This window comes from Leptidea sinapis, chromosome 15 (genome assembly GCF_905404315.1).
Source record: "Leptidea sinapis chromosome 15, ilLepSina1.1, whole genome shotgun sequence".
Classification (NCBI taxonomy): domain Eukaryota; kingdom Metazoa; phylum Arthropoda; class Insecta; order Lepidoptera; family Pieridae; genus Leptidea; species Leptidea sinapis.
Genome location: NC_066279.1, coordinates 9,260,775 through 9,274,199, shown reverse-complemented (window position 1 = coordinate 9,274,199; position 13,425 = coordinate 9,260,775). Strand labels below are relative to the sequence as shown.

Genomic DNA, 13,425 nt, shown 5'->3' with positions numbered 1-13,425 from the left:
AATGTAGTATATTGCATTCATTTGTCATTAATTGTTTTTGTGAATTTGCCGCCAATTAAATTAATCTAAAACTCTTGTTACACGTGAAAATGACGCGAGAAAATTTTCGGTCAATGATTTATTATGACTTTCGTTGTGGGCTTACTCAACAACAAAGCTATGATAGGCTGTGATTAGCATTTCTTAATGAAGCCCCATCTCGTGCCACTATTTTCAATTGGCTTAACCAGTTTAAGCGTGGACGTAGCAATCTCAATGATGATCGTGGGGGACGTCCTTTAACAGCGACTACTGAAGATAACATCAGTGCTGTGCGACGCATGATAGAGGAAGATAAGAGAGTGACCTATCAGCAGATACGGACAAGCCTAGGCATTGGTATGAGTCATGTTCAAAAAATATTACACGAAAATTTAGGCGTCAGGAAGCTTTGTACCTAATGGATTCCCCATACTTTAACCGACAACCAGAAACACCTTCGCATGAACTAGTGTCGCCAAATGTTAGATAAGTTCAACGGCGGTGGCTCAAATGCTGTATTTAACATCGTCACAGATGATGAAAGCTGGATATATTGCTACGAACACGAAACCAAAGGACAAACATCTCAGTGGGTGTTTCCTTTCGAGGATCGGTCAACTAAGGTAAAGAAATGAAGAAGTCAAGGGAAAAAAGTCAAAAAGATGATTGCCTCATTCTTTGGTTGGAAAGGTCATTTCGCGACAGTTGTGCTTGTCCATATTCTGGAAGGACAGTTACTGCAGACTGGTATGTCAATCGCTGTTTACCTGTTGTCTTCGAAAAACTTCGACAGCAACGCCCTCGAAGCAGGATCCTCCTTCACCACGATAATGATTCAGCGCAGTCCGCAAAACGGACTCTTGAATATTTGACTATGACAGCTGTTGAGATAATGAGTCATCCGCCATACAGTCCTGACCTGGCGCTCTGCGACTTTTATTTATTCCCAAGAACTAAAGATAAAATTCGAGGTATTCGCTTTACGAGCCCTGAAGATGCGGTGAAAGCGTACGAAAATTCCATAGAAGTGACCCCTAAGGAAGAATGGGCCCACTGCTTTTCTCAGTGGTTCCATCGAATGCGACAGTGTGTAGAGAGGAACGCAGATTACTTCGAAAAATAATAAAAGTATTGGCAACTTTCTACATTAAGCCGTTTTTCATTTTCTAAACATTTACAGTGTTACCTAGGTATATGTTAAGTGATCAATTTAAAATGAATTTATTGTTATTCTTAAAATAAAACTCAACATACTTTATGTTACCAGGTTTGGAGAACCGTAAAGGGCCATCATACTCGGTGACGTTCGACCCGACCGCAGCTGTCGTCAAATGTAAATCTGTTCGCGTCGCAGTACTACGGGAAGAAGGTTTTAAATATCATATTATAATATTCATTCTTTTCTCTTGATACAAACCTTGACATGCAGACGGCGTCCACGGTGCTCTGCAATTCAGGACGTCATGGAGCTTTTCGTTTCATTTCACTTCAGGCCTTCCCAATTCAGTGGCCAAATTGAACCTTGTCCAATTTAACACCCAGAAGACTCAAGTTTGCGCGATTACCATAAAAAAAACCCATTTGTCGTATCACCGCTCTTCGACAACACTTCCCTTTTTCAGGCTTTAGCCTCGCCTAGTATCGGAATACTGGGTCTCGAAATCTCGAGCGATTGGTACTTCCGTGGTCATCTGGAGGGCAAAGCCAAATTGGCTTCGAAGAAGCTGGGCGTCATAAATAGAGCACGGCAATACTTCAGGTCTGGCGCACCCCCGTATCAGCTCTATCCAATTGACCTCGTTCAACGCAGAGCAGCTCGAATTGTCGTGGACTCAGTGCTCTGTGATCGATGGTCACTTGGCGTTGCATGGAGACGTCCCTTCATTGTGTGTCTTCTACCGCTTGTATCACGGGGAGTGTTCCGAAGAGCTGTTTCACCTGATTCCTGCCGCCGAATTCCACCTTCCACCACTCAATTAGGATATCATCCCCACCACCTGGATTTGTGCCGGTCCTCGACGGGTTTCAAGGAGCTTTCTTCCACTTACTACAAAGCTGAGCGGTGCTTCCGGCACGATACGATATAGGTACCTTCAAAAAAAGCGCGTACACCTTCCTTAAAGGCCGGCAACGCTCCTGTGATCCCTCTGGTGTTGCAAGAGAATGTGGGCGGCGGTGATCACTTAACACCACCGGTACGCTCGTTTGTCCTCCTTTTTACAAAAAAAAAATAGAATGTTAACACACACATAATATATAACAACAACCTAAACATATGCTATAATAACATAACAGGAACATAACAATTAAAAACCTCGACACCACTGAAGAATGATCGTTCCTCAGTTGGCAGTAGAAGAAGTGAAATCCTTGAAAGCTGCAATGTGACGAAACGCCACACAACCGGAGGGTAATGATGATATTTGACTGTGGCATGTAGTGGGATGCTGAATTTGGGCCGTAGGAATTAGTTGGGCACATTCCTTATGTTAGATATAACAATCACAATATGTTGATGACGCAGGCACAAACGGTGACAGAGAGATGATAGCGTCGCTGATGATGGCTAACTTCGAGGTGTTCGACGTGACTATGAGTGATCTACAATCCAATAAGATCACTCTCGACGCGTTCCAAGGACTTGTGTTCCCGGGCGGGTTCAGCTACGCAGGTAATGTATATGTTACTGTTGTACACACTACATATTGTATACAGTGTTTTTTTTACCCCTATCTTACTATTTTTATCTATAATTTATAAGGTTGCATCCTAGCAGGGTGAAAATCAACTCATTCCTGAATGAGAGAATGAGTGAATCAGATGGATAAATTTCCCTATTTTTTTTTTAATTTACACAGCTTTTATCACTTTAAGGCCGTGCCGATATCTTTAATTATCCAGAAGTTTCAAGTTAAACGGAATCACAATAGATCAAAGCTGTTATAAATATATATGCACGCCGTAGAGAACAAAATGTGTCAAGTTTACTACATCAAAGGTGGCGTGGAAACAAATGCATAACTCTTCCAACTTTTTGAATCGTTATATCTCAAAAACGATGGCTCTTGGGGAAAAAAGTATTCAGACATTTTTTTATAGATAATTACCTGATCTACAATTTTTGTCAGGGGCTAATTTTATGGTAAAAGTTACCGTTTTGCTGAAAATCAAATCGATCATCATCGAAAAATCGGTTTAAGTGAACACGAGTAATTTTTTTCCAGTTTTCGGATAAATGAGGACTTTTTACATTTGATTTATAGTAGTGTTTTGAACAATCCCATCAATTTGCAAATGGGTGCGGGTTTATGTAACCTCACGCCAATAAATCACGCTAATTTGACCGGATGACAATTATAATTGTAAAGAGCTAACAATAGTTTTCAAAACGATCTAGTTGCTCGAGATCGAAAGGTCAGCCAGTCATGAGTCTTTCAGGCAGTCCTCAGATTAACACAGCGAGTGATCGTGGTAGCTATTGCATTTTTTTTGGCAAAGTTGATTTTAATGGTACTAATAATAATGCAGTGAAGCAATATTTAGATAGTCCTGTTTACACTTATATACCTAATACAATTCCAGTGTTAGTTTAGACAGATCTCTAAATAAATTTCAACGTTATAAATAAATTACTAAATGGAGTAAATGGCTCAGCTGAACATTACAGAAGGGTCTAAACAATCAAACAGTCTGGATCTAAATTATGTCTGATTGATAATTAACTTATGTACAAATCATATTAATGGTATTATTTTAAAGAAGGCAAAAAAAGACTACTGGAATAGTTTTTGGCATTGTTATTGCATTACTCTTCTCTCTCAGAGCATTTTTTTCCGAAATCAAATTTTGATAATATGTCTTCTTATAAAATCGCATACCCTACCTGAGTACATGTTCTATCAGTTATGAAATTTCGTATAGTAATTTGATAGTATGGAAATTATAGTTTTTTTTTTTTTTTTCTTGAAATTTTAGTGGAAATCGGTTCGAATGATTTTTCAAAAAATTGCAGCCTGCATTATTAAACTCAATGGACTCTGTTGCTGATAAGGATCAAATTTTGCAAAGATATGTATTACTAAAAATGAAAGCGCAATGTATGTAGTCCCTCGCCACTCAATCTTAAATAAATTTTAATCCCTACAATTAGTATTTCTTTGTTGTGTAGACACACTTGGTTCAGCAAAAGGATGGGCAGCCGGGATTTTGTTTTCGGAATCTCTCTACGGCCAGTTCTCGCACTTCAAGGGCAGGAGCGACACGTTTTCCCTGGGCGTGTGCAACGGATGTCAACTGATGGCGTTACTGGGTTGGATAGACCCCGCCCAGAACACCGGCTCTGTTCGCAAGACACAAATATTCCTCGACCGTAATCAGTCCGAGAGGTAAAGTTTTAATTGTTGCTTTTTAGGGTTCCCCCGTTCACGTCGCTGATTCTTATTTTAAAACTTATTTCAATAACAGATTCGAGTGCCGCTGGAGTGCAGTGAAAATAAACGAGGATAAAACAAAAGAGGATGTTTGGTTCCGTGGAATGGATGGCAGCGTACTCGGGGTGTGGGTCGCTCATGGCGAGGGACGGTTCTCGTTCGCAGAAGGTCAGGTGCGGGAGGCACTGACGAGGAACAAACAGGTGGCGCTGCAGTACGTGGACGATGATGGCGGGCCTACCGAGGAGTACCCCATGAACCCTAATGGAAGTCCAGGTCAATTTATATTATAGTTATCGTTTCCTAAAGTTCATTGAGAATTTGGCACCAGAATGAGGATAAATTGATGTTAACATAGGAAAAATATTTCATAGGATTATCTATTTTTCTTTCAAAAATCAAGCTATACATACTGTAGGTATTGTTACTACAGTTTTATTTCAGCAAATTATGTAACTAAATATTTATTACACCTTTAAATTAAAGGGAAATTTCCATAGTTATCACATAAAAATAATTACCTTAGTCTTGCCAAAAATACTGAAACAAAGAAAAAAAAATCTATTGCAAATAACATTTAGTACTTTTACAGTGGGTTAGTTTAATATATAAAAACCTTATTCGAAGTGGTCTCTATTGGATGTAATACAGTCCTTTAAACGTTGAGGCCAGTTATCAATAGAAGCACACACTTCTCTTTACTGCCAATTCTGTGGATTGCTTTAGGGACTCCAAATTATCATGGCGGTTAGAACAAGTCGTATTCTCTAAAACTGACCATAAATCATAATCCAGCAGATTAAGATCGGGACTAGACGACGGCCAGTCTTTGACTCTGATGAAGTCCGAAACGTTCCAACCAAGACTGTGTAGACCAAGCTGTAGACCTATATGACCCGGCGCAGTCTTACTAGAATGACCATTCTTGGTTATTGAACATGGTGTTGTTATGGGGCTTCACTACCTTCTCAAGAATGGTGTGCTCACTTGTGCCAATATTTTGATACCTTCTTCACAAGAGTATGGCTCAGTCACACAGTTTATAACTAAAACCACACCAAACCATCACTGAAGTTGGATAGTGCCCACATTGGACTCTGTTGACTAATTGGGATGCTTCCTTAGAGCTTTAGCATATATACGGTTATTTTGTTTGTTAAAATATTGCTCAATTGTAAAAAAATTCTCATCCGTAAACAAAATTGTTGTGTGACCTCCCTTTGCGTACCACTTCAGTAGTTGTTTCGATTTTACCTATTCTTTTTTTAACTATCAGCTAAGAAATGACCCATTATCTCTTAAATGCTGCAAGTCCTAAGTCATCCCTTAAAATATTCAACATGGTTCTAGGTGCTATTTTCATTGCCCGAGATAAAATATTTTCCCTTTGCTGTTTGCTGCTACCACAAAAGATTTGTGATGTTTATAAATATACCTACTTAAACTACTACTCTTGCCATAAATACTGAAACAAATATAAAATCTTTTGCTTTCGGACATGATTTCTTCGAATTCTTCCATTTACTGCTTTGCCAACCTTACTTTTTTCGTAGGAACACTATGTGGATGGCCAGATCTTTTTCTGTCACAAACAGAGGAGGAGGTCTCATTGTACCTATTAATAGCCCGGTACACAAACATTTTATAATACTAAGCATATGGAGAGTTTTAAAAATTGAATTGGGCTCCATACATACTTTGTGTAATGCAATCACAGCGATTTGGTTCTCTTTATCACAATACTCCATTTTAATATCGCAAAATATTGTTCAATGTATTGGCGCCAAAATTAGAAAACTCAATGAACAATCATATAAAAAGACAGATTCTAAATCCAAACGTAATATTTTATTTATTATTAATTTGTAACAGTATTTATGGCCAGACTAAGTATATAATTAATCTTTATTTTTGTCTTGTAATTAAGAAAACTGTGTAGCAACTTTGACATGCCATGGTAGAAAATACTATTCTATACTACTGTAGCAAGTTATTGCTGAAAATAAAAACTACTGATCAAGATTCTAAATGTAAACAGTAGATACTACAAATATCTACTGAATAAGTAAACTGAAGATTTGACAGATGAGAATACCAATATAAGAATCTTCTTCTTTCATCTTTATTTGTGAATGATGAATTATGATAAATATCAACCTAGTAGTGTACTGTGTTAGTCAATGTTTAGATACAATTTATAATATCTGTAATTAACTTAAATCCATGTCTGATGTTATGTGTTTTTCCTGCTATAAGTATCAGGAAAAATTGGCTTAAAAACTATCAGTGAAATAAATAAATCTCCAGGTCCTGTTATTCAATTATTAATTGCTTTTTTTATTTGGGAATTGTACTTTATTTACAATATATTACAATTTACAGATGGACTTGCTGGAGTAAGATCAGCTGATGGTCGTCACATAGCAATGATGCCCCACCCTGAAAGATGTGTGCTTCGTTGGCAATGTCCAATCAAACCCCCTACAAGTTACAACCAAGCCAACCCCCATAGCAACTACTCCCCATGGATGAGACTATTCCAAAATGCTTACATATGGGCATCAAAACAATAATTTAAACAATGTTAATACTTGCCTTTCTTTAGTTTTTGTATTTAAATTAATAATAATGAAATAAATTTATATTTTATAGAATTAAGATTTAAAAGTAGAATTACATTTTAAGGTTTAAAAGGTAATGAATGTACTAATATAAAAAGTTAAAAAACACATTCCTGAATCTCGAGTCTTCCCTTCTTTGATTTTTTACGTCATATTATTTACAATGAAGCTGTTTAATTGATTGTTAAGAAATAAATAAATCAAATATATCAATATAAGCTTTGTTTAATTATATATTCATAAGCATGACTTCCTGTATTGATTTACTAATATCTTTCCTTCTTGATTTTTCTAAAGCATTACACAAAACATAGAAACCTCTTTGTGGATCTGCTCTTGTTTCATAGAACTCGAGTAGCTTTGATGCTTTTTCAGATATTGCTTTGTATTTGCTTTCAATTTCATCTATTATTTGTTCCTGTACTCTTAAATTCCTGGCAAGATTTCTCCAATAACTACCTATTTCCTCAATTATAATCTGATTAATTCTATTCTTTTTATGGTCGCTTATGTTACCATAGTGATGGCCTGTAGTAGTAGTTTGGTATGTTTGATCATTTTTTAAATCTGGAAAGTACATAAGTTATTATACAAAAAATATGTTTTAAAGTAAGATTAATGTTTAATAAAAAAACTACCATAGTAACAATTATTGTCCTTGCCCTTTGAAGCACTTAACTGCTCATAATCCAGTACTCTTTGAAGTAAATGATTATCACTAGCTCTGTAACAAATTTCTTTTAGAGGTGTTAAGTTAGCTTCAGACAATACATATCTGATCTCTAACAAATGGAGTAGTTCACGAATTGTCTTTATTTTCTCGTATCTTCGAGGAGAATCTATATCATCTTTATAAAATTCCTTAAGAACTGTTAATAAAGAACTGTGATCTTCATGTAATCCTAAATAATAAATGATATGGTTTTTCAGCTGATCGTATTCTGATAGAGTCATATTTTAAATACATAGAACACCAATCGCAAATGTATAAGTATTGTATGTTTTAGCTTTAATAATACGTAAGATCTTCACGTAATAAGTAAAATAAATTCACACTCACAGAAGTCAGGAAAATTGTGGAAACTTGAAAGAATATTAAAATAAATTTTAATGCTTTTATATTTTCTAGACCCCGATCCCCACAGAACACTTTTACAAAGAGAATTTAAACACTACTTCAAGATACGGGAGTGCCATAGAAATTTTTTTTTTTTGGTTCTGTTCGTCCATCTGGACAGGCAAAGGGGTCAAAAGCCCATACAGCCAAGTCTTCATTTTTATTTTTCTATTCTTCACGTTACACAGCTTGTTCAAAGTCAAGCTAAGTATTTATATAATTTTCATCTTCAAACATAAATAGTACAATTTCCCATAAAAGTAGTATTTCGCGTTCTTCATGTTTCATTTTCTTCATATACATATAGGTTCGCATGAAAGGCCGAAGCCAAGTCTTTTATTGATAATATTCTTGTTCCAATTAAGATCAAGCTTAGCCCCTTATTTTTAATAATAAACTTGTATGATATAATCTCATATACGTTATAAGAAATATATTATACATGAATTATAAATAATAATGATGAAGTCGAATATAATTATAAGATAATATGAAACTAATTTAAGGTATAACTACAAAAATAATATTTACATTTATTCATTAAAATTTACATTAAAGTTAAAGTCCAATAATAATTTATGGACGAATATGTTTTAAGTCTGTGTAAGGGATTGGTCAAAAGCCAAGACGTATTTTCAAATTTCGCCTACCGTTGAAACTATAAATTTGTAAAGCGGCACGCCGCACGAAGCAGTCATAAGTTTTCAATAACTGCTGAAGTGAGCGCGGGATGTCTTCAGCATTCTTATAAATATCCAAGAGGCAGTCTATCAATGTAAATCTTTGAAGATTATATTGGGGACAGTCAAAGAAAATGTGATCAAGAGTTTGGATGGATAAATTACAGAATAGACAAGTTGGAGAATCTAAAACACCGATCCTAATAATAATAAATGAGCACCACTACGAGAATGTCCCAGACGTAACCGACAAATTGTGGTGTAAAATTTTCTGTGTAAGTATTTTTTCTTTTTAACAAACCAGGGAGGAGAGATTTCGTTTTTAATGTCGGCTAACCATTTGCCCTTTGTTTGAACAACTTGCCAATAATTCTGAAAGTCTTGCAAGAATGTACCTTTAAAATGAGACAGTGCATCTGTGTGTGGTATTCACTATTCACAATAGATTTAGCAAGATAATCAGCTTGTTCATTTCCTTCCACGCCTATGTGTGAAGGAGTCCAGAATAAAACAATATCTTTTGTTAGGGATAAGCATTGATATTTGTCTCTAATATTGTAAATGATGAAATTACTTGTAACATTACATTTAGGATATTGTAAAGCTTTTAAAACACTCATGCTATCTGTTATAATGATCCAATTATTATATGACTGTTCTCCAATATATTCTAGAGCAGCATATATGGCAGCACATTCTGCTGTGTATATACTAGCCAAGGTATTTAACCTATGACCAAACCCACTCCGTAGTTGTATGTCATAAACTGCCATACAGACAGCAGTATTACTTTTAGATCCATCAGTATAAAGTTGGTTATAATTTTGCAACTCTGACAGCATACTATATACATCTTCCTTATATTTTAATGATTCATTAATAATTATTTTAATAGGTGTATATTTTGAATTATAAGAATTTAAATAACATAGCCAAAGAATACTAGAAATTAGATTATGATCACAAGAAAAATGTAACAAATCAGAGATGCCTTCTACTTGATAGTAGGAATTATTGTCAGTTCAGTTAATATAGTCCTGTATCTTTAATAGGAGTGGATGATTATTAATAGAAGTTAATTTGAGAAAGAATTTTGTTTGTAGATATTTGAATCTAAGAGCTAGTAGGGGAATATTACATTCTACTTGTAATGATATAATAGGAGTAGACCAAGCGCCTGTTATGATCCTTAGGCATTTATTTAGTATTTTTTCTAATTTATTCACTAATGTAATTACTCCACCATAACAAAAGAAGGCATACTCAAAATGGCTACGGACTAATGACTTATATAGTATTAGCAAGATGCATGGGTCTGCACCCCAATATGTACCAGCTAATGATTTCAGAATATTGCAGGCCTTTATGCTCGATTTTCTAATATTTCAACATATTTGTGTCACCTAAAATTACTTAAAAATGTAACTCCTAAAAACTTTATTGAATTATCTATTGAAATTTCCTGAGTACCATAATATATTTTTGCATCTCTTATTCTCATAGAATGCTTTGAAAATATTACTACTTTGCTTTTGTCAATACTGACCTCAAGACTAAGATATTGAAAATAAAGCTCCAATTTTTTGAGTGCTACATTAAGATCTAACACAACATTTGATAAATTAAGTCCTGAACTATACACTACTAGATCATCAGCAAATTGGAGGTTAGAAACTCTATTACCCAAAACAATATTTATTTGATTTATGTAGATTATAAAGAGCAATGGACTCAAAATTCCGCCCTGCGATACGCCTCTATATGAATATCGAGGACCTATTAATTGGTTATTGACTCTAACATAAAGTTTACGACCATGCAAGAAATTGAATATCCAACTATTTTTTCAGCGACATTTAAGGATAGAGGAATGGATGATAATTGTTCTAAATCAACATTATTAAACATTAATAAACAACATCCAAAAAAACACCAGCCAATATCTTATTGTCAATCTGGGCACTATGGATGTCAAGACATAAATGCCGTATACTCTCAAAAGCAGAACGACCACATCGAAATCCAAATTGATTATTAGGTAAGAGGTTGTTACTTAAATTATGTTACTAAAATATTAATCTCTGTTTTATTAATTGTTCAAAAATTTTACCAACACACGAGCTAAGTGTGATAGGACAATATGAATCAGCTGAACTAGAATCTTTCCCATGCTTTAAAATTGGAATTAGACAGTCTGTTTTCCATTCTTCTGGAATAGTGGAGTTCTTCCATAGGAGATTTAATATTTTTAGAAACTTATTTAAGTTAGAAGAGTTTAGGAGTTTAAACATTTTATAGGAGAGCCAATCCAAACCGCACGCAGAGTCCTTTCTTGATGATAGACCAGCTTTTAATTCTTCAATAGTAAAAGGGGCAATCATAAAAGAGTTGGTGCTATTTAAAGGATGATTATTGTGAATAATTGTCAAATTTGGTACTGTATATGGAGTATATTTGTGTAAAAAGTTGGATATCCAATTATTGCTAGAGAAACAATTATTAGAATATAAGTTCTTAAATTTCCTCATTTTTGTCTGTTTCATTGGTGTTAACCTATTTATGGTGGAGCAAAAATCTGTCCAGGATTTACAACATTCAAGTCTTAATATACATTTTTTCTTTGCTTGAGCTTGCTTAAAATAAATGTAGTTTTGGATATTGCAATTTGATTTGAATATAGATAAGCCTGCTTTGCAATCTTCTACCACTTTAGTACATTGCCCATTCCACCAGGGAAGTTGTCGCTTTCTTTTAGGTAGATTAGTAAGATTGTTACAGTGGTAGTTGGTTTTAGGTACTGAATTTTCTACCGCTCTAAGAATTATGGAACAGAAGTTATTGTAAGACTTCTGTAGATTATAATTATTTTATATCAAATTGTTTTAACAAGTCATTTACTAAGTTCTCATATTGGTCCCAATTTACTATTTTCAGATTACTGTGTGGAGGAATGTTGGATGGAATTGAAGAAGATTCAGTTTCCGACACTACCATGGAAAATTTTGTGATTGTAGGCAAGTGATAGCTGCCCAAAGAGTCCTGATGAACTTGCCATTCACAGCACAGTTATTCCTGTGAAGATGATACTATTGTTAGATCTAGTCCATTTGGTCTCCAAGAATTAGTACCCACTGTAGTTGGTTGATCATTATTTAAGAGCATTAAGTCATTATCGTCCATTACATCCATGATGTCTCTACCTCTAGAATTGGTTCTATTACAACCCCAAATGGTATGGTGAGCATTAAAATCACCAGCAATTATTAGTGGTTTTGGAATACTATGCAACAGTCTATTAAATTTAGATTTGTCAAAGTCAGGTACACTGTTGCCAGGACTACAAAAGCTAACAATTGCGATGTCTTTTTGTTTGTATTTAATTTTGATTGCTACATTTTGCAAGGAGTTATCAGAAAATGTTTCTAACTTTTGAAAATAAATGCCATTTCTAACAAAAATTGCTACACCATTGTGATCCAATACAATTTGGTTTAAGCCAAGTTTCTGATATAAGTGCTATGTGTATGTCCTGCTCATAAAGTAGGTTTTGAAGCTCAAGTCTGTTACTCAACAGACTCTGAGCATTCCACTGTACTATGTTAAGTTTGTGACAGTTGAATGTGACGTTTTATTTTTAATTTGTATGGTATCTTTAATAGCTGAACTAATTGCGTGTCAGCTAATGCTTTGATTCTGTGTTTTATTTAGTGTAATGACTTTTATTATTGATTCTGTGATTAGGTTCATTGCTGCTGGATTCGATAAAATTAAATGAATGATGACTTGTGTGTTCTCTGTCTTATTGAGTGATGGAAAGTTTGTTGGATGTTTAAATAAATCTGATAATGGTGTTTTACTTTTATTTTTACTATCCAATATCTTTTTTTGTTTTATAGGGCATTGACCTGATACTGCAAGATGGTTACCTTTACAGTGCACACATACTGCTTTGTCAATAGGTATAGTACATTCTTTATATGAATGATTTTCAGTGCAGATTGAGCAACGCTGAGCATTCTTACAGAATTTAGCCAAGTGGTCAAACCTAAGGCATCGGAAACACTGCTTAACTGGCGGCACATAAAGTCGCACTGGTAGACGCCACATCTTTAAGTGAACGTAATCTGGGAGTGAAGTAGATGACGCAAAAGTAATAATGACTACCTGTGCAGGTTGTAATATAAAACCACTATCGGATTTGTTTTTTTTTTCATTATACGCCGAACAGAATTTTTTTTTTGACAAAGACTTGATTTTTTTTTTGTTGGACATATCAATGGGTACGGAGGAAATCACTCCAGACAATTCAGTGGCACCAGCTGGGATGGACGCCTTAATATTTTGTTCCCTTAAAAATGTCGTGTTGTCTAGGAATGTATTAGCCAAATTGGGTCGTTCAAACACTACTCCTATCTTATATTTGTTGAGTTTCTTAAGATATTTAATGCCTTTAATGAAGCGCGATAAGTAGCTACTAATAGTTAGCATGTCACGACTACCAAGTGGCTGTTCAGTGACACTCTCTATGAAGACTATAAATTCATGACCGGCACCTG

General features: G+C 34.9%; 2 protein-coding genes and 1 long non-coding RNA gene across 13 annotated transcripts in view; 2 read left to right on the top strand and 1 right to left on the bottom strand.

The window, feature by feature from the left end:
* Positions 1-7,290, top strand: part of LOC126968449 (phosphoribosylformylglycinamidine synthase) — a 42,983-nt gene extending 35,693 nt beyond the window's left edge. For all 11 annotated transcript variants that reach the window (XM_050813473.1, XM_050813484.1, XM_050813482.1 and 8 more), the window contains 5 exons: positions 1,289-1,390; positions 2,546-2,692; positions 4,190-4,406; positions 4,486-4,727; positions 6,834-7,290. In XM_050813473.1, coding sequence (XP_050669430.1) covers positions 1,289-1,390; positions 2,546-2,692; positions 4,190-4,406; positions 4,486-4,727; positions 6,834-7,024 — 899 coding nt within the window. In that variant the 3' untranslated portion in view covers positions 7,025-7,290. The remainder of the gene's footprint in view (positions 1-1,288; positions 1,391-2,545; positions 2,693-4,189; positions 4,407-4,485; positions 4,728-6,833) is intronic.
* Positions 7,280-8,243, bottom strand: LOC126968495 (fas-associated death domain protein). The gene is made up of 2 exons (XM_050813572.1): positions 7,711-8,243; positions 7,280-7,639 (listed from the first exon to the last, which is right to left on the bottom strand). The coding sequence occupies exons 1-2, from the start codon at positions 8,024-8,026 to the stop codon at positions 7,302-7,304; spliced, it is 654 nt and encodes a 217-aa protein (XP_050669529.1). The 5' UTR covers positions 8,027-8,243; the 3' UTR covers positions 7,280-7,301.
* A 562-nt stretch (positions 8,244-8,805) lies between these two features.
* LOC126968511 (uncharacterized) lies at positions 8,806-12,725 on the top strand. The gene is made up of 3 exons (XR_007730217.1): positions 8,806-9,144; positions 10,720-10,907; positions 11,804-12,725. It is a non-coding gene; the product is annotated as an uncharacterized LOC126968511 (long non-coding RNA).
* Positions 12,726-13,425: the final 700 nt, after the last annotated feature.